This window comes from Carassius gibelio, chromosome A19, assembly GCF_023724105.1.
Source record: "Carassius gibelio isolate Cgi1373 ecotype wild population from Czech Republic chromosome A19, carGib1.2-hapl.c, whole genome shotgun sequence".
Classification (NCBI taxonomy): domain Eukaryota; kingdom Metazoa; phylum Chordata; class Actinopteri; order Cypriniformes; family Cyprinidae; genus Carassius; species Carassius gibelio.
Genome location: NC_068389.1, coordinates 16,161,580 through 16,183,805, shown reverse-complemented (window position 1 = coordinate 16,183,805; position 22,226 = coordinate 16,161,580). Strand labels below are relative to the sequence as shown.

Below are 22,226 nucleotides of genomic sequence, written 5' to 3'. Positions count from 1 at the left end.
CATTTACAAAACAAATACACAAGTCTTAAGGCAAACCTGAGTTTGAGCATAAGTAATGCGAGCAAACTAAAGCACTCGACAAGACAGCCCAAACATAATCTACTTTTATCTAACAACTTGGGCACAACAACAACAAAAAAACGGAATATTACCAAAAATTAGTTAAAACACGTTCATAATGTAAAATAGAAAAAGAAAAACCTACCAACTATCACGTTTCAATGTTTTTTATACAGACAAAGACGCCAGGCGGAGCAGTATGGAGCTCAACCTTTGTTTAAGCGTCGACAAAATGGCGGATCTGTCTCTATTCCTGCACTACCGAGCAAACGTGTGCTAAGAGTGATACGTTTATAAATGTAACTAATCCAAATACCTCACTTTATTACAAAAAACAAACAAACAAAAACACTTATGTATGTTTTTCTAAGTATTAAGTTATTTTACCTGAGTCTGAGAGCGCTCTTCGCTCTTCGTAATCTGTTGTTGTTGCTGCTGCTGTGGTGGTGTTGGTGCTGGCGTCTGCTCGGCCTCTTTTTTCACGGGAACAGGCGGTTTTTGGCCATTTCCCACCACGACTTTGGGTTGGTTCTTTCTGGGCTGGTTCTGTGGGGAACCGAGGTCCGGGGTCTTCACTGTATTCTGCGGCGGTGGAGATTGGATTTTCGGTTGAGCGGGACTGGTGGTCTGCTGTGGGGACGGGCCTTTGTTGCTGCTCTGCTGGGCCAGACCAGGGCCTGGCGCCGGAGGTGATTGGACAACTGGCTTGTTCTGAATGGGTACTTGCGGCTTCTGTGGCGTAGAAGCCTGGTTGGGTTGGTTTCCCTGATTCGGCTTAAACCCGCCACCCATATGGGCTCCTCGGTTTTGATAAGGATGCTGGTTTTGATTTCGAAAGTTAGGGTTTCCCATGCCACCGCGCATCCCGATCATTCCGCGGCCTCGGTGCTGGAATCCTCCACGGTTACGAGACATTTTTACACAAGCAGACTAGAAAACCCTTTAAAAAATTTCGAGAGTAGTAGATAACGTGAAATAACGCACTATATTCAAAAACTAAAGATGAGCTGGTACCCTGCACTCTCGAGGCTTGCTGTGTAAAATGGCCGCTGGTTGTGCGAGAAGAGCAGAGAAAAGGGAGGAACTGACGTGCTCACGAGCCTCCGCCCAAAGTCCGCAGAGTTACGAGCGCGCTCTCGTGGCACTCATGTTCTCGCGATACTTTGTGTCGCTGATGAACAGTAGTAAACTACAATGGGTAAATGCGAATTTGTTATACATACAGTGCCAACTGAATGTAATGTTTTCAGACACTAAATTGCATGCTATTAACTTAAGAGGGGTTTTTAACCTAATTAAATAGGGCTTAAGTAGCTTACATCTTTATTTATTTAGGCAACATCTTTATTGTCTTTGAAATATGGCCAAAGTTTGCAGTCAAATATACACTGTTAGAAATGTCTGTAAATTTAACAGTACTTAACTGTAAAATGAACTGTATTTTACTGTAGGACAGTTATACAGCATATTACTGTATTTTAAAGTTACATTTTGGGCAATAGCCTCTTGGCGACACTAAATTACAGTATTTTTAATTTACTGTAAATCTAAATACAGTAAAGAAAAAATGAGCGCGAAACCTGACCAATCACAGATCAAGTTTTATTTCCTGCTTGGAGAAAGAAGAAAACAAGACACACAGATGCGAAAAGAACCAGTCAGATGCAAAGGTGTGTACAAATATTACTTCTTTTACTTTAAATATATTATATCTTTGGTTTAACTAAAAAAAAAAAAAAAAAAAAAAAACGCTGCCACTGAACAGTGCGCAGTCACCTCACAAAAATGCTGTGAAGAGAGCAAGAGAGTGTGGTGACCGTGTGCAAACATTCATATTTCTTTCCTTTCTTTCCCTTTTCTGTACGTTTCACCGTCAAAATATGGACATTAACGGGTCTCTGCCTTGGGTTTGACCACTCCAGGAGCTGGTGAGTGTTCATGTGAACTGTTAGCCGAACAACAAAGCTTTCGTGGATTATCTTAAAGTCAGTCTGATTTTTTCCCGCTATTATCGCTTGCTGTTAACTGATTACCCCATATAAATGCACGTCATGCTTGTAGTGCTAGAGTAAAACCCGCAATGTTCGTGTCGTGTGCAAACACTGGCGTCTCTGTGGAGACATTATACGCCTTTATTAATCATGACAAAGGGCATAAAAACACGGCGAATTTAAGGTTTTCGTGTGGAGTTCCTGAATGCTCATACACTTTCCAAAGCCTCTCCGCCCCTCAGTCTCACATTTAACGTTACCGCAAACACATAAAGTTAAGGAAACTAAACAACCAAGAGAAAAATATGTCTACTTCAAATGTAACATTTGTTCTGTACATCAGCATCGGGAGAATAACATTATAATCTCGTTCGCGAAAATGCGCCGCAAATGGTACAGGGGACCCCAATAAGTGACTAACGTTTACCCGACTGTGTACATCCAATGCGCGATCAACGGCTGTCCGAATTCACTCACTCGTTTTCATTCACAGCTTCAAGTGAACTGTATTAGTGGACTAATGTAGAAATGAGTGCACGAGTGTTAAGGGGGCGATTTCGGATTTAGCCAACGTAATTTCCTCATTATTTTAACCTGGGATGTTCTCGTGACAATGCAGCATGGTGTCTATAAGCTTAATTGCTGTTCTTAGGACACAAATGTCTTATTATTGCTGTTAACATAACTGTTGCAAATAAATACATTTTATACAAAAAAGTTTTCGTAATATGCTTTATTTATCTGTTTGTGTCTCAACTTTAAAATTAGCTGTTTCATCTTTGGACCCTACATTACCTTACATTTCTTACCTATGAAACTTATTTAAACATAACATTACCATTTTTTTTGCAAAGTTACTAATGTATAAATTAATATCTTACCCTCATGTTCTTTTTACATTTTGTATATTGTATATAAAGTTGTATGTCATAAACATGTAATCTCTGTATTTTTTGCTAGAAAACAAAAGTAGACGTTGAGTACTAAACATGCTCCATCCGGGTTCGTCACATATTGGGTCCCCTGGAAATATTTCCTTTGTGTGCTGTGCCATTTGCAGTGCATTTCTGTATTTGGTTGTGTTGTGAGTATTTGGTTGTTTTGTTAGACATTGTTCACATCAAATGATCTAACTTTTTTTTCTGTTATGTAAAGGTTGAATGTTAACCCTGACAACAGCAAGTGCTCCTCAAAGTTCCACGTCATCAAAAGAAGTGGGAAGATGGTGCAAAGGAAGAACTCTGGTCTGAACCCTCATGTATCCTCCTTCATTAAAGGGATAGTTCACCCAAAAATTAGTTCACCCATTAATAACTCACCCTCATGTCGTTCCAAACCCGTGAGACCTCCATTTATCTCCTCAGTCCCTCCATTGAAGCTGTGTGTATGGTATACTGTCCATGTCCAGAAAGGTAAGAAAAACATCATCAAAGTAGTCCATGTGACATCAGAGGGTCAGCTAGAATTTTTTGAAGCATCGAAATTACATTTTGGTCCAAAAACTACGACTTTATTCAGCATTGTCATCTCTTTCGTGTCTGTGTGAGAGAGTTCAAAACAAAGCAGTTTGTGATATCTGGTTCGCGAACGAATCACTCGATGTAACCGGATCTTTTTGAACCAGTTCACTAAATCGAACTGAATAGTTTTAAACGGTTCGCATCTCTAATATGCATTAATCCACAAATGACTTAAGCTGTTAACTTTTTTAATGTGGCTGACACTTCTTCTGAGTTCAAACAAACCAATATCCCGGAGTAATTCATGTACTCAAACAGTACACAGACTGAACTGATGTGAAGAGAGAACTGAAGATGAACACCGAGCTGAGCCAGATAATGAACAAAAGACTGACTCGTTTTCGAGTCAGCCACATTAAAAAAGTTAACAGCTTAAGTAATTTGTGAATTAATTCGTATTGGAGAAGCGAACAGTATAAAACGATTCGGTTTGATTTGGTGAACTGGTTCGAAAAGTGAACCGGATATCAGCTGCTTTGATTTGAACTCTCTCACACCAGACACGGAAGAGAAGACAATGCTGAATAAAGTCGTAGTTTTTGCTATTTTTGGACCAAAATGTATTTACGACGCTTCAAAAAATTCCAACCGACCCTCTGATGTCACATGGACTACTTTGATGATGTTTTTCTTACCTTTCTGGACGTGGACAGGATACCATACACTCAACTTCAATGGAGGGACTGAGAGCTCTCGGACTAAATCTAAGATATCTTAAACTGTGTTCTGAAGATAAACTGAGGTCTCACAGATTTAGAAAGACATGAGGGTGAGTTATTAATGACCTAATTCTGATTTTTGGGTGAACTATCCCTTTAAGGAGTTTCTGGATTTCAGCTGGCAAAACTATTAAGCTACTAAGAGCAAATACATTCTACACAGGAGTTTTCTGAATTTGTAAATTTTTAAGATTGTTCTTATGACTGAATCTGTTCATGTCTGTTGATTTAAAATGCTCTTAATATGAAACTTTTATGTATAAATGAAATGTATTCAAGTTTTTGGAAAACTGAAAGTACTATCTGCAAGAATATTAAAATGTTATTTCAAGTATTACCATTTAACTATTAAACCAATAAAAGAAGTTAAACAGTCTTTTGTTTCTTTTTATAGTTTTTACTACTGAGACATGAGACCTGTTGAAATACAATAATTTGTACAGTTCTACAATACATAATAAAAGTGAACAAATTACAGTTAATTTCACAGTGTAAAGTAATATTTTATTGTATTAAAATATATAAAAAGGAGAGAAAAACATAATTGTGTTTTACAGTAAAAAAAAATATTACTGCAAATACATTTACAGCAAGTTAAATGGTACTGTAAATATGAATACAGTATTTTTACTGTAAGTTTAATTTACAGTAAGTTACTGGCAAACTGCTGCCAGTAAGTTACTGTAATTTCTACAGGAAATTTTTTACAGTGTACTGACAGACATTTTCTAATAAAACTTACATATGTATTTAAATAATTAGTTATTACCCATTATGTAATGAAGTTGCGATTTAGTAGCCTACATTTAAAATATATAAACTTTAAATTAGATCTCAAATAACACAAAAGTTAAAATGACAATAAAAAATAAACTCTTTACACTTGCACCTGAGCTCAGTTTTGAGTGTCATGGCAAAAGCTGTAAATACTGTACACGTGCAATGTACATGTGATTTTACTTCGTTTTATTTATTTTTTTATTTAATAGCTACATTTGTAAAGATTTCAAACAAACTTCTTTCACGTTGTCTTCATGGGTTGTTGTTCGTGGAATTTTGAGGAAAATAATGAATGTAATCCATTTTGGAATAAGGTTGTAACATAACAAAATGTGGAAAAAGTGCTGAGAATACTTTCCAGATGCACTGTACATATTTACCTCGCTGTCTACATCTTTTCTGTTGTTTTGTAGGTTCATCTGTATTCTTCTTCTGATGTTTTAGCTTCAGATGTGGTTCCTTTCCCCTTTAAAAACTAGTCGCTGCTCAACTACAAAACAATGGTGACTTAATACAACTGAACGAAGCACTTAAGGTTATTTAACAGTAAGTTGTGTGGTACTATTTACGTCTTCACATGGAAGAGCATGTAGCTGTTCTTTCTCATATTACATGATGCTAATGTTACCTGAGCTGTATTTTTTGATGTGTATTAATGAGTTGTCACTGCATTCCAGTCATCCAGATCTACTGACGTCATGAAGGTAAGTAATTTACAAGACAGAGGAACTTTAGTATGATGCTTTATGAATGAATGAGATGACATGTAAAGAATCATTTTTTCTTTTTTTTTTTTTTTTTTCTTTTTTTAAAGAATGTATCACATATTAAGTTTCACAAATTAACTTTCAAGAACCACTGCGGCCTGAAGCTCAGCCAGGAGATAATTTTTCTCACTCTCTTCGGACTAATCACTCTAGGACTAAACACCCACAGTGCTGGAAGAGGTCTGCTTTCTGAAGATGTGGAAGTACCTTCAGTGCTGGTATACGTGCTTAACTCTCCAGGCACGTCTGTGAATAGAATAAACCATAATACTGTCTATGAGATTTTAAATGTACACTCTTTAAAAACTTTTTCTTAATGATTTCAGGAAGAATGTTGCATCAACTGATTCTTTCCACTGCACTATTTAACAGGTTCTGTGGTGCAAAAAAATGGTTCTCCTGTTGCATCACTGTGGATACCCGCTTTTAGAACCATTTCCCCTTATGATATGGCCGTTTTTTTTTAAACCAGACAAAAGTGCACATAAACTTTCAAACTGCTGATGGCTTCCATTTCCATGGCTGCAGTCAGCAAATCGAAGGATCTCCTGTCTGCGGATGAGGAAGCATCCTCAGTGCTGGAAGCGGAGCTCTGCTTTCCATCTACGTCTGTGAGGAGATAAGATAACAATACAGTTTTTAACTACACACTAGAAATTCAATGTATACAGGAAAAGATGGAGGACCATTAAGTTTGTAATAGCTTTAAAACATTCTCTAACCTCTTATTGCTTCTTTCTCATAGTTTGCAGCCTGCAGATCAACCTCTGGACGCAGAGGAAGATGGATCAGTAGAGATGTCAGTTTGTGTGTCGGCAATGGTTGTGTGAGTCTCGAGAGGACTCATCTGTTTCGGTGGGGGACACACAAGGCAGAATCAGAAGGCTGGGTGCAGAAATGGAAATTTGCACTACCAGGAATAGGAAGAGGAGGAGGCTTTGGCACCATCAGAAGGTATACCGGCCAAGTCTACTACATCTGCAGAAGATAACAGAAACTTCCCCCATTTCATTTTTTTCTTCTTCTCTTTTTGCCTTTATCCATTGTAGCACAATAAACATCACTAACCATTCTCTAGATAGAAAAATAACACCTGAACATTGTTTGCACAAACATTGCAACAAAAATGTTGGTTTTCCAATAGGCAATAAGAATTTAGCTTGATATGTGAGTTATACTTACTCCTGATCGCCAGCTAATGGAATACTTAAAACAGAAAACAAAAAGAGAGCTGAATGAGATAGATATGTACCTAGAACAACCCACTTGCAGAACTTTATCTTGACAGGTATTCCTATGATTCCTAAATTATTCCTATAATGTTGGATCTTTTATTGAAAGCGTTCTATTTGTTGAGACATGTCTTCACTTTTGTAGGCCTGTAATTGCTGTGTTTGTGTTGAGAGGCCTGACGCGCGAAAGGGGCGTTTGCAAATGTTGTTTGAGAACATGCTTTTCATAATTGTAGTTCCAAAGCAAGGTGACACTAGCTCTGAAACTGTATACCAATTCAATGCTAATAAGCTTTCATTCATTTTTTAAAGCTATAATGTTGTCTAAATGTATGTGTATTTCTGTCTACCATGTAGGCTTTTTGTATCTTCAGGAAAAGATTAAACAAAGTAGCCAGGTTTATTTTTTTTAAGCATTTGAAATATTTAAAGCACCCCGATTACCGTATTTTCCAGACTATAACTCACACTTTTTTTCATAGTTTGGCTGGTTCTGCGACTTAGTCAGGTGCGATTATTTATCAAAATTAATTTGACATGGACCAAGAGAAATGAACCAAGAGATAACATTACCGTCTATAGCCGCGAGAGGGTGCTCTATGCTGCTCAGTGCTCCTGTAGTCTACACTTAAGACATAGAGCGCCCTCTCGCGGCTGGAGATGGTAATGTTTTCTCTTGGTTCTTAGCTCTAAATAAATGCGACTTATAGTCCAGTGCGACTTATATATGTTTTTTTCCTCATCATGACGTATTTTTGGACTGATGCGACTTACGGTATGCACGATACTCATTTAGGATGCAAGATTAAAAGAATTAAATCACAGCAGCTAGCTACACAGGATGCCAAAGGTGTCTGGGACTAATATAGTGAAAAGAGTATTAATCAGTGGTTGAAATATTTAAATCAAGCCTAAATCATATAGAAACATATGTGAATATACCACCTACTTGTGTCAGATACAGTGATTTAGTACAGTGCATTGCATTCTTTTGTCTGGGTACCTATCATGAACTATACTTTAGTTTAGTACATATAAACATATAAGGCATTTAGATCTTCTTACATGGGCATTTATAAAGGAGGCACTTGATTTTATTCACAATTGCATTGGTATAATCCAGGGGTGGTTAGTCCTGTCCTTTACACATACGAGTTAATGCTATTCTGTGCATTTTCACAATATTATGTAAAGACACAGTGCCACAAAAACACTTTCTTGAGCTTGAATTACATTTGTTTTGTTTTATGGACATAGTCTGAACACTCACCTGCCTGCTGGGTTTGCACAAACCTTCTGCTTTGATTTTTCTGTACACTAGAGGTCAGTATCAGCCCTCGTAAGAACTTTAACATGTCTCTTGTCTGTACTTTTCAGTTTTCTTTTTTTTTTATTGATATTTATGGTTCTAAGGTTTTTATGAAACCTTTCCCATGCACAAAAGGTTCTTTATAGTGGAACATGTTCTTTAGATTATTAAAAAATTATTTACACTAAGAAAAGGGTATATATATATATAACTCAAAGGTTCCTTGGAGAGGCACAGGAGAGTTTTTCCATTTAATTTAATCAATGATTTAACAGTGCAATATATTTTAAAGTTGCAATTAATTAAACTATTAAAAAGACAAGATCATATAAAGCATGGGGCGATATTATCCTTCTTTCTCCTTCCCTTTTTGTATGCAATATTATTATGCAGTACTCTTTACAGATCACAGCATTCATGTTTGTCATTTCATTTCATGAGATACCTTAAGAAACTTCTTAAATGAAGACAGCTGTTGTTGAGCCTTGCCATTTGAAATGACAAGAATGTGCTCTTGGTTGTTACTAATGAGTTCTGCTTGAAACATTTGATTGCTTCTGACACATTTGAGAAAATCAAACAAATATGATTACTGACATTAGTAACTAATACAGGAATAAATAAATGTTAAACACATACATCAATTAGTGTGTTTTGAACAAATTGTTTCTGCTCAGTGCACTCCGAGTTAATTCCCATGATGAGAACACATTCATTTGCTGGTGCTTCAGAGCAAATCCACTCAATTTAAAAAAGGGGTTCAGCATCTTTAATGTCTCAGCACTGTCAATTTAAATGATTTTTCGTTAATTACTTCAGCATGACAGGCAAAATTTTTGTTTAACTCATTATTATGTGTTGCATTTGTCTCGACAGTCAAATATTCAAATGAAAGTTTGTTGGCCTGAAGCGAAACATGCCCCGAATCTTTTCAACTTAAGGTTTTGACTCTAACCTGTTACTCAGCTCTAAACTGAAGTGTGTGGCATCTAGTAACTGACCCTCAGTGTGACATTGCCTGTTTCAGTTTGATTGTACACTCAGTGTGCTCAGTACACTCTGTTGTACTTGTCCTGAGTACTACCATTACATTTCAAGTAGATTTCTAATATACAGGTGCTGGTCATATAATTAGAATATCATCAAAAAGTTAATTTATTTCACAAATTCCATTCAAAAATTATATTATTCATTCATTACAAATGTCTATTTCTTTTAATTTTGATGATTATAACTGACAAGACAACTAAGAAAAATCCCAAATTCTCAGTCTCAGAAAATTAGAATATAACTTAAGACCAATACAAATAAAAGATTTTTAGAGATCTTGGCCAACTGAAAAGTATGAACATGAAAAGTATGAGCATGTACAACACTCAATACTTCTTTGGAGCTCCTTTTGCCTGAAATACTGCAGCAATGCGGTATGCCATGGAGTCGATCAGTCTGTGGCACTGCTCAGGTGTTATGAGAGCCCAGGTTGCTCTGATAGTGGACTTCAGCTCTTCTGCAATGTTGGATATCACATCTTCCTCTTCACAATACCACATAGATTTTCTATGGGGTTAAGGTCAGGTGAGTTTGCTGGCCAATTAAGAACAGGGAAACATTTGGTCTTTAAACTAGGTACTGGAAGCTTTGGCACTGTGTGCAGTTGCCAAGTCCTATTGTAAAATGAAATCTGCATCTCCATAAAGTTGATCAGCAGCAGGAAGCATGAAGTGCTCTAAAACTTCCTTGTATACGGCTGTGTTGACCTTGGACCTCAGACAACACAGTGGACCAACACCAGCAGATGACATGGCACCCCAAACCATCACTGACTGTGGAAACTTTACACTAGACAACAAGCAACGTGGATTGTGTGCCTCTCCTCTCTTCCTCCAGACTCTGGGACCCTGATATCAAAAGGAAATGCAAAATTTACTTTCATCAGAGAACATAACTTTGGAGCACTCAGCAGCAGTCCAGTCCATTTTGAAGCGAAATGCTTCTGACGCTGTCAGTTGTTCAAGAGTGGCTTCACACAAGGAATGTGACAGCTGAAACCCATGTCTTTCATACGTCTGTGTGTAGTTGTTCTTGAAGCACTGACGCCAGCTGCAGTCCACTCTTTGTGAATCTCCCCCACATTTTTGAATGTGTTATGTTTCACAATCCTCTCCAGGGTGCGGTTATCCCTATTGCCTGTACACTTTTTTTCTGCCACATCTTTTCCTCCCCTCACCTCTCTATTAATGTGCTTGGACACAGAACTCTGTGAACATCCAGCCTCTTTTGCAACGACCTTTTGTGTCTTGCCCTCCTTGTGCAAGGTGTCAATGATCGTATTTTGGACAACTGTCAAGTCAGCAGTCTTCTCCATGATAGTGTAGCCTACAGAACTAAACTGAGAGACCATTTAAAGCCTTTGCAGGTTTTTTTGAGTTAATTAGCTGATTAGAGTGTGGCACCAGGTGTCTTCAATATTGAACCTTTTCAGAATATTCTAATTTTATGAGATACTAAATTTAAGATTTTCCTTTTTTTTGTCAGTTATAATAATCAAAATTAAAAGAAACAAACATTTGAAATATATTATGTGTATAAGAAATGAATTTAATATACAAGTTTCGCTTTTTGAATGGAATTGGTGAAATAAATCAACTTTTTGATGATATTTCTAATTATATGACCAGCACCTGTACACTTAAAGTTTCTTACTTACCTATCTTAAAGTAACCTACTCTTCTGTAGCACTAACATTTCAAGGACTTTCCAGTTGATTATACTGAACATTACTGAATGCTAATAATTCAATTTCAAGTACGTTTTCTGGCCTAAAACACTAGTTTGCACTTCATTTCGTCTGGATCACTTCCATTACCATAACTGCATTCATATTATAGACTTACACTCCTAGGCAGAAGCTGTTATATTAAAAACAAGATTGTCCAGAATACTAGTGTAAAAATTAATGCACATGCAGATTGATTGCAAACAGATATTCCCATTCTTTGAATTATCAGAAGGGGTGCTGAGGGTGAATGTCATTAGTAGATATAAGATTAGTTGAGCTGGTAAGACTATGTATATCAGCCACTTGATGGCTCTAGTGTTGCACCATTGAGGAGAGATTTAGGGCCAGATATATTGAATCAAACATTTTATTTCTTCAGCTTCAAGGAGACACTAAATGAACGTATCATGTAAAACACCCAAGATAAATACACATTATTTTACCAATTTATAGCCATCAAAATAATTTTGGATATATTCATTCTCTTATATAATTACATAATTGTGTGATTATTTTCTTACCATATGTTCTCATGTTATTTGACACCTCTCTTTGGTTACTATGTGTTAAAGTATTGTCTTGTATTGGCTTGATGATGGTGGCTGTATGGCACAAAACAGATGTCTGAGAGACCAGGCAAAATATTTAAGATTGTATCCATCTGACTATCTGGCTATTACTGCTAGACACAATAACCTCTACATATAACACTGGATAACAGAGACTAAGTTAATATTTAAAACACATTCAGCAAAAATGATTAAATACGTAAACATTAACTTGCTGTGTAGAAAATGACAACGTATTGTTTTATTATTTTGAAAGTTTAATCAAACAGACCGATTTCCCTTTTTGTTTGTTTTCATCTCAAGATAGTATGCCATTACAGCTTTAACCTTTGTACCAAGTCCATTTTATTGTCTGTTGTCGAAAAAAAAACCCAAACAGCTCTTGCTAAACCTTGGAGCAAACATTTACTATTTCGAAAATCTATTCACAACATGGATAATAATAGACATGAGAGACAGTACATGCAGACTATAAACTAAGTAAAGAAAAAAAGTAAGAATAAATCAGACCGAGCAATATCCTGCAATATAAAATAATTTGCTTCTTGTTAGAGACAGATTATGAAACGTAACTTGTGCAATTTATTGGCCCATATAATCCATATTAGTCTGTATGCTAATATATTATGTATGTATGCATGAAAAAAACAGAGACCTCTGTGAAATGTAAACTGCCTACACAGTGAAACTGTTGTTTTTATAGTGTTTGGAAGGATCTTCACCCTCCACCCTGAGGGTGGTCGAGTGCACATGCTGTGTGAGGGATGAGTGAGCCTCTTCCTGATGTCAGTGGACTTCCTTTTTCTCCACTCAGTGTAGATGTCTTCACTGGCAGGGAGGTGGGCCCCAGTTATAGTTAAAACTGCCCGGTGGGTCCATTTTACCATGCTCTGCAAGACCTTCCTGTCAGAACTGCCATTTCAAACAGTAATGTTGTTTGTCAGAAGATTATTTATGACACATCTGAAGAAGCTGTCTACGATTGGAGGTCTTCTGGCGAGTCTTTTTACATGGCCCTTTGGTATGCTTTATTCCAACTCGATCTCACGGCAATTTGTACATTTTTCACAAGGTGGCTTATTCGTATGAATTCGTACGACCACACTCGTACAAATTCATACAATTTTTGCCAAATAGTACGTATTTTACGAGTTGCACAATTCATATGAATTTGTACGAATGACCTAAACCTAACCATCACTTGGGTCATATAAAATTGTACGAGTGGCGTTGTACAAATTAGTACGAATAAGCCACCTTGTAAAAAACGTACGAATTGGTCGTGAGATAGCGTTGTTTATTCTGACTGGTCAATTGCAACATTCAGCAGTCAGATTTTCTGAGTTGCTCAAATCAGCAATACTGCCTCTCATATCACACTGCAGAATCACACTCTTTAGGCCTATAGGACAGTGCCAAATTGTGATCAAAATGACACTACAAGAACTATGAGATCAATGGAATGTATTGTTGTTTAACAACATACAGATTGTTCAGCTGACTAAACATCCTTCAGGACAATAAAATGTGATCTAATAACTTTATACAGTGCATACCATTGTAAATATACTTTTAGACTATCCCTTATAGTCTTATTTTCATCCCTGTTAAATTCAATATGGCATCTAAACTGATTAAGGAAATGATGCCATCTTGCATCTCAGTTTTCCGTTGTGAAAAAAACAAGCTCAGAGGACTTCACTTCAGAATTAATATTACTGCATTTAAAAACTCGAGACCCATGGGAGTGTTTCTCAGTGTTCTAAAAGCTGAATCAAATCAAAATGTATTCTCCATATATTTGGTCATTAACCATTAATAATAAAAACTTATAATAATATAAGTATATATATATTGCTGCAGACATATCTAGTTCCTCTGCTGCTGAGTTGTGTAACCAACCAGGCAGTGATGGAGGGGGATAGCAGCACACTTTCTTGTCCGCTCTGTACAGGACTCCTCTCTTCTACACTCCAACATTTTGAGCTAAGATAGGATAAGGAGTCTCTAGTGGATGTTCCTGACAACATAGGTAGAGGTGATTTTTCAGGGGAAGAGGTAACTTAAAGAAAATAGTTCACCCAGAAATGAATGACTCACCATTGTACTTGAACCTTTCAAACCCTAAGACTTTCTTTGTTCCATGAAACACAAGGTGAGAAATTTATATGTATTTGCAAAGAAAGTGAATCATGACCAAATCTATCAGTTTTGGTGACTTCATGATCTGCTGCATTAATTTTTGTCCAGTAAAAGTATGAGGAAAAGATCCACCATCTCTCTTTGAAAATCATAAATAGGCTTTTTAGTTTTGGGGCCCATTGTGTTAATTCCTAACCTTAACTAAGGTCAAAACCCAAATGACATAGGAAGAGATCAACTCTTCAGGCACTGAAATAATGACAACATGTTGGGATTACCATTTGCATTGCAATTAAACATTTCAGTTAAGACTGAGGCAATGCCATCTATAATGTTACGGTAGCAGAAGAAATCGATCAGGGTCTATTGCTTTGCAGCTGCTCTGACATAACAGCAGTTTCCTTTAATGTTCCTTTCGAGATAATCTGTTGTAGGCCTGATTCTTTGTTGATAAAGCAGAATTTGCTGAGGAAAAAGACAAACCTGCACATTCAATTTATGTCTTCAAAACTGCATAGCTGTTTTTATCTTTCCTCATTTATAATTATTTAAAGTGATTTTTTTTTAAAGTGGTGGGGGTACAGTATAGCTCATACATATTAATTAGGTTTTGCTTAAATAATTTAAAAAGATTTTGCACTTGATAAATAGTCTATATGATGTGTGATTAGTCTGTAGCAGATCATTTGCTCATATCTGATTCCAAAACTGAAATGCAAACAGTAACATCATGATGAGAAGTGTCTAAAAAAAGCTTTTAAAACATGTATATATTTGCTGTTTTCACCATGAAATGAATTTGATAATATAATGGTATTCAATTCTGAATTTATTTAGATGTATTTAATTTCAACATAAACTGAATTTATTTTTGCATTTTACAATAACAGATGGGTTTTTTTTAGCAAAATTTGTTGTCCCAGTTTGGTGCAGTATGCATGATAGAATCACAAGGAATTTGTAGTTAATAGCTTTATATGCTCATTATTTTATTAGAAATAGTATATTTTAATATATGTAATTGTATCTACTTCAGTGAAAATGTCATTTGAAGTTCAAGTTTGATCTCAGGAGGTTATACAGAGCCTGCAAACCATCTGTGTGTCAAGAGCCAAGCTTTGAATTAGCCTCTGCTTTATGAAAGCGCAGATCCACTGAAAGCTGCAAAGGAATCTTTTTCAATAACTCTATTTTACAGATGGCTAATCTATACTGTATTGAGAGATGTACAAAGTAAGCAGTCAGACGTCAGCGATAATGCACTGATTGAAGGTCATTGGCTGTGGCTTTTGTCCACCCACAGTATTGGAGTGGGCCCACACAGTCGAGTGGGTATCCTTAGAGAAAAAGAGACGACGCTTGAGCTGAATGATGGGTGCATAATCCTCAAGATCATGGGCCCATAGTTGGGAGATCAAAGTGCTATTTATTTCTGCTGTTGAATAACGCAACATGGCCCTTAAGTGAGTCAATTAGGGGATAAAAGTGAGCAGAGAACGATAACAGGAGATCAGAGCACTCATTACGTCAAGAGCCATTTAACCTTGGATATTAAAACACACAAATGCTGAGAGGGGCGAATGCTTTAACATTGCCTTTAATTATTATATTACACATTTTTGTATTTTGTACACATCTTGAATTTATGCCGGGAGCATTTTAAGTTAGTTGTGATATTGTATACTGAACTTGGCCGCTAAAGGTTTTGAACTGAAATGATTAAAAGGAACACATTCAATTTTGCATTAATGGAGCAGTGCTTGGAAAATCTGCACACAGAAGCATGATGCTACTGTGCACTCCTCCGAAATCTTATGAAATGCAGAAGACTTATGGATTGAAGAGGTTTTGATCACTATGTTTATTTCTTGATGAAATGGGCAAATTCACCCTAGAGAAAATAATGAATGTCTCAAGATGAGTTGTCACATATTTCTGACTTCCTGCAAAGTTTTCTGAATTGACTTAGATTTATGAACTGCCCTGCACCCTTCACTCGGAAGGCAAGCATTTCTCCCAATTCCCTCATTATGATCAATCAAGAATTGTTGGAGAGCTTAACAAGTTTAGTTCACAAATGTGAAAGTTTTGTTATGTTGCTCATAAAAACATAGAAGTTATCCTAGTATCCTAGTTGTCACAAATAAACATTAAAGTGCCCTCCAAAGATGTCCTAAGACTTAAAGTAGAGAATTCAACCATATTTAATAAATCTTTATAATTTCTTTATGTAAATGCTTTTTAATAAAGTTTTTATTTATTTTTTAATTTTTGTATATATTTTTTGACCTGACCAACAGACCAGGTTATGCTGGTTTAGATTTCATTTGCAAAAAGACTTTGAAGCTGTCCTAGATTTTAAATTAAATATAAAGATTTTATTAAAATATAAAATATACAGTGCCCACTAAAAATGCCTTTTAAAGTTGTGTTTTGTCCATTATCATCAAACAGGTTATGGTGGTTTTAAATGTATTTTTTTTTTTTTTTTGAAGTTCTGAATTGATATTTTTTACTTAATCAAATATGTTAGTCATATTTTAAATTGTCGCTTATCAATAGGCCTACATAAAAACAAAATGAACAGGATTTATGCTGATATCACTTAAAGCTGTAAATGGTCAGAATCATATGCATACGACAGTGTCGGTGCATATTGATTAATTCATACCTTTAACATAGAAGCACCATTTCTCCTTTAGATGTAATGAATACCACTGGAGGTGAGTTGTAGATGAACCCAATTGCAGCTTTATTCCATATAACAAGAACAAAACAAACAAAACTGAACCATAACTTGAAAAAACTTGAAACCACGACTCCCACCATGCAGCAGTACTCGGTGCATGAGAAAGGCACGCAGCATCATCAAACACCGCACTCTGGCAGACATTTCCAATCCATCCGATCAAGGACAACCAGACTGAAGAACAGCTTCTATCTTCAAGACATCATACTGTCCTCCATCTAAAAAAAAAAAAAAAAACACTTTAATTTTCCTTCATGTAGCTCTGCGTCACTCTTCAATGACATTTTAGACACCGTTCTACCCCAGTAATCATAATATTACCTCAGGACTACTTACGAACACTATAACTCTTAACGCTGACTACCTTTATTGTACCTGTTACTTCCACTTATGGGCATATAATGCTCTGTCAATATCTTTCTGTCTATGGGCACTGTAGTCACTCAAGAACCTCAGTGCTCTCCACGTACGTCTATGTCTTTTATGTCTTGTTATTGTCACTGTATGTCTGAGCCTCGTCACAAGCATTTCAATGCCAAGTTTTCCACAGTGTTAACTATTCAAATGACAAATAAATACCTCTCGACTCTTGACTCTAACATGACAACCAAGAGGCTTAAATACTCAGACAGGAGAACACATGACAAAACCGACCATTTAAGAACATAACACACAGACAAGGGTAGCATGACATGATCACATGAGGAGCAAGGAAACATCAGGAACCATGACAGAAAATAACAAAATAGAAGGACAGAAAACCTAAAACAAAACCCCAAAACCACTAGAACATGAACAATACTTTCCATCTAGAAATATATTTTTTTAAGTATACAGTAATTTGTTGCATTCAGTGATCGTTGATAGCTAAGATAGCTAAGAATCAATGCCAGGCTTGACTACAGAAGACCATATAAAAGGGGATCTGTAACAGGTGGGTTGCATTGCAGTTACCCGATCCCCAAAATGTTTATTTCAAATTCTGCAAATAGATTTGGGGTAATACTGTATGGTCCCACACTGTGGCTCACCCTGCTTCTCATTTGTGGTGAACAGTGAGGGTAAGTTCTAAGGTGCTGGGGAAAGATAAACGGTGGCAGTCACGCAGATGCAGTCTCATATAAATGTTGTGCATTTCCCCTTGGGTCTGACCTTCCCTGCATGGCAACTGGCATAGATGATAATGATTTAGGAGGCAATTTTCTTTCTGAGGTCACAGGGGAGAAGAATTGGAGATATTTGAAACTCAAGAAGACCTCGGGGATCGCGCAGGAGATGCTAATGCTTGTTTGTGAGTGTGCGTGTCCAATGTCTTACACAGGTTTTGTGCTTAATTTAATTATTATCTCATTTTCTTAAAGGAATAGTCCAAAAAATAATGATTTGCTGAAAATTTACTCAGGCAATCCAAGATGTAGATGAGTTTGTTTTTCACCCAAACACTTTTAGAAATATTACATAACTTGCTCACCAGTGAATGCTCTGTAGTAATGCTTCTTTCAAAAGCACAGCTTTTCACTTCACAAGATATTAACTGATGGTGCAATTGGCAGATTTAGTTTTAGTGCTAAAACACTTTGTGAAATACTCTTAGAGCAAAAATGTAGGAGTCCTAAAATCAAATCAATGAGTTTCTCCCAAATGTGGAAAGTTAAGTTTTTTTTTTCTACTTTTAGCCTTAAGATGTTTTGTGAATAGGACCCCTTTTTTATTTACTCAGCTTCCATTTTTTTGTGATGTCAGACACTGATGTTGGAAGAGAAGGCCTGCAATCTTGCAGAGTTCTGTGTGGGCCAGTCAAGTTCTTCTCGCGCTGCAAGGGGCACAGTCATGCTGGGATAGAAAATGGTCTTTCCCAAATTGTTCCCACAAAATTGGGAGCATAACATTGTCCGAAATGTCATGGTATGCTGAAGCATTAAAATTTCCCTTCACTGGAAGTATAAGGCCTTGTCCAACCTGTGAAATCTGCCCCATACCATTAACTCTAATCCTCCAAACTGTACAGTTGACACAATGCAGTCAGTCAGGAAACATTCTCCTGGCATCTGCTAAACCCAGAGTTGCCCATTAGACTGCCTAACAGAAAAGCATGAGTTGTCACTCCACAGAACAGGTTTCCACTGCTCCAGAGTCCAGTGGGGGCATGCTTCACATCACTCCATTTGACGCTTGGCATTGTACTTGGTGATGTGAGGCTTGCATGCAGCTTCTCGGCCATGGAAACCTATTCCATGAAGCTCCCATCACACAGTTATTGTGCTGATTTTAATGCCAGTGGAAGTTGTGGTCTTCTGCTTCGTGGCTGAGTTGCTGCTGTTCCTAAATGCTACCACTTTCCAGTAACACCACTTACAGTTGACTGAGGAATATCCAGCAGGGATGAAATTTCACAAAACTGACAAAGGTGGCACCATATCACGTTACCACACTTGCATTCTCTGGGCACTTCAGAATGATTTTTTGCTTTTTACATGTTTGTAAATACTTGTTTTTTGACATTTGAGAAAATGGGTCAGACTGAAACACATGAATTCTATATTTAAGAGAGTGGTCCATTGCTTTTGTCCATATTGTTTATGTATCCTTACTTAAGATTTGACCATTAATCAATATTTTCCCAAGATTCATAGTGCAGTATAGTCAGATTAATGCCATGAATGTTTGGGAACCAGGCATCTATACTGTACCACTGCCATTGTAAATAAGATGATATATCAGCTAAAACCTGATATATTCTAGTACAATCCCCATATCAAATTTAAAGTCTGTCTGAAAAAAAAAACATATATATAGCAAACTTGCCTCTGATATTTATTGACTGCAGTCATACAGGCTTTAATATATTTTCTTCTGAGCACTGCAGATTTTATAAACTGTGTACAGTGTGGATACAAGATATTTTCCTTTAGTTGAGATGATGTTGCAGAAAAAGCATGAATCAAGATTGATCACTTGGGACAAAGTGCTTTCAGGCAGAAGGGATTTGGTTCAAGCAATGCCACAATTTCCCACTGCTTCTAACAACAGCCCAGATACTGTTCCTTACCTTGTGATCCAAAAAGGATTTAAAGGCTTCTGTCTCTATGTCTTTGTTCAGCACTTCACTGGATGAACAGATAACTGGCTATTTTTTCCCCCAACTTGTTGAGTTTAAATCAAACCATGAAAACACTGGTTTCAGTGCACACAGTTTTACTGTTTACTGCACTTTTGTTATTTTTCTCATTTGTTTCCATACAGCAGCCAATGAACAAGAAGTCTCACACATTAACAGAAAATGGCTTACTTCCATGTTGAAAAATAAGCTGAATAGAATGGAGTAGAATTTTATATTCAAAATAGTTATTATATATATATAATCTATTTATTGACACTGACCAAGAAAATGTTTAAATTGTGAATTTTATGAAAGCAGCACACAACCCTGCATGTTACTGCATAGAATTCCAGGGCTCATTATGATGTTCAAAATAAATAACCTTTCTGATCTGTTGGAAAAGAAATTAAAAGCTAGTATAATGTTCCTGTATGTTTTGTTTATTTGTTTTTGCCACTGGCACCATTAACAAACAGTCTCACATAAATTTGTCCATTGATTTATGTCCGACAATCACCATCTGCAATTATTCATTGATTGTATGATTGACCTTCAAGCACTCCATCACAGATAATCCACATTTCTTGTAGCAACAGACAGATGGACATCTAGAAGGCAGATTGATGCTGTGAAAGAACTGTGCTGAAGGAGCATCAGTGCCACGAGTTTCTTTTTTCTCAGTGTCAGGATTTCATCTCTCAAATGAATGTTAAAACGATGCACCAGAGCCACCTGCTGCAGTCTCATGTTTGGCTTCCTCAGATTGTAGGCAGTGTCGACAAACAAAACAGTTTGAGTAGAGTGATACATCTGCCTCTCTTTGTACTTGGAGACATATTTGTCTTCCCAGTCCACCGTAAATACAAATACCGCATTTACATTTTATCTCAACCTGTGGCCCAGTGTGGTAAATTGGTTTGCGGTGCACAACTGGATGACATGTATGTAAGCCTGCTAAAAAAATCTAGTTCACATTCCCGTTCAGCTCACTGGATACACTATGACCCAAGTTAATGCAAAGCATATGATAATGATTTCTCAGCGCCAGATATTCGATTATACATTCAGAAACGATTCCCTAATTTAAGCCTAATGCGTGACTAATAGCATCTTCCTCCATCTTTATCACCGGGGCTCTTGTTTTTAATAGCCTTCTATTGTGCAGATTTCAAGAGTTTGTTACGAGTTTAGAAGATGGAGGAAAAAAGCTACCAAAAGATGGAATTCATGCTGCTGTTCAGCCAAAAAAAGTTTTAATTGGTGCCCTGGGGAGAGGCACTCTTTACATTTGCAAATTTCTGCCTTTGTAGCAGAGATGAAGACTTGAGCGCCCATTGGGGACAACGAACAGTTATGTTGACAAAAAGTTAAAAGGGCTTAGCTGGGATATATAGATGCGTTTGTGTGCAAGTTCGTTATGAGGCTGAAAATTTCCTATGAAGGTTATAGGATATGGTGTTGTTGCCATTAAACGTTTCTTTTTTTTTAAAAACTGTACATGTAAACCCTGCTTGCATTAGTTGCATTTGCCCCTTTTAAAGTGACCTGGTACATTTTTTTTTATAATACTGAGCTGTTGTCTGCAAACAGGACAAAGGACCAGGATGTCCATTTTAAACCCTAAATAAAGAAATGCACATCAAGGAAGGTACGTGAAGTGCATTGGGCTGAAATAACAATGGCTTAGGGAGGCAAGATTGACAGGCAGCCACAACACATGAGTAATTACCTGCCACTTCACATTTCGCTTCTCAGTCAAAACTTTGAAAGGTCATCTGTGCCATTTGTGGATGTACAAAAATGGAAGTAGCGGTTCATGCTTAGGGAAGCGTATGGAACTCTTGCACCAGTGTGAAACTAAAATTGGAAACTTTTTTTTTATTTTTATTTATTTTTTGTATTTTTATAAGGCTTGTCAACCAGCACACCTGATCATGAGCTGTTGTCCTACTCTTTTAGTTTTCTTTCCTTGCCTCCTTCCATAGGCATCATCACACACGTTTTGTTATTAATGTCTTGACTTTGTGTGCAAAATGATTTATATTTCTTTAGTTGTTTTATCTGACCTAACAAACAACAACACTTAAAAATTCATAATGAAAATCCAAAATAAAACATTCTAGTGGTACAGTTTTTGTTTAGTGTACTTGGTAAAAGAGAAATATATCAAGTTCAGCTTCATATAGCATATTTAATAAATAATAATATTTAAAAAATAACATAGTTGACCACAAAGCTGTACTAAAAATAATAAATAATAAGTTAAATTATTTTAAAACATAAAAATATAAAACTGAGATCTCATTTTAACATGTAAATGTTATTTGAATATGCATTATACCTGATATTAACCTCATGGCGTAATATACAGAGAGGGGTTAAAAGTACATGTATAGTCTTTATAATATTTTAGTATATTTATTAATTTATTTCTTAAATAAAAACTTGCATGAATAAAAAAAGTAGGAAAATCTACAAAAAGATTCAATTATCCAAGTTAATACATCAA

At 36.5% G+C, this 22,226-nt stretch overlaps 1 protein-coding gene and 1 long non-coding RNA gene across 3 annotated transcripts in view; one reads left to right on the top strand and one right to left on the bottom strand.

The window, feature by feature from the left end:
- The window catches only part of sfpq (splicing factor proline/glutamine-rich), a 29,839-nt gene extending 28,694 nt beyond the window's left edge, over positions 1 to 1,145 (bottom strand). Inside the window, exon 1 of one of the 2 annotated variants that reach the window (XR_008148035.1) lies at positions 448 to 1,145. Coding sequence is in view for 1 of the 2 variants with exons in the window: in XM_052532951.1 (XP_052388911.1) it covers positions 448 to 975 (528 nt within the window). In the remaining variant the exon portion in view is untranslated. The remainder of the gene's footprint in view (positions 1 to 447) is intronic. The other variant, XM_052532951.1, reaches the window with a different exon arrangement.
- Positions 2 to 8,702, top strand: LOC127935258 (uncharacterized). Its single transcript, XR_008148047.1, has 6 exons — positions 2 to 359; positions 5,484 to 5,616; positions 5,748 to 5,774; positions 5,885 to 6,055; positions 6,210 to 6,448; positions 6,583 to 8,702. It is a non-coding gene; the product is annotated as an uncharacterized LOC127935258 (long non-coding RNA).
- Positions 8,703 to 22,226: the final 13,524 nt, after the last annotated feature.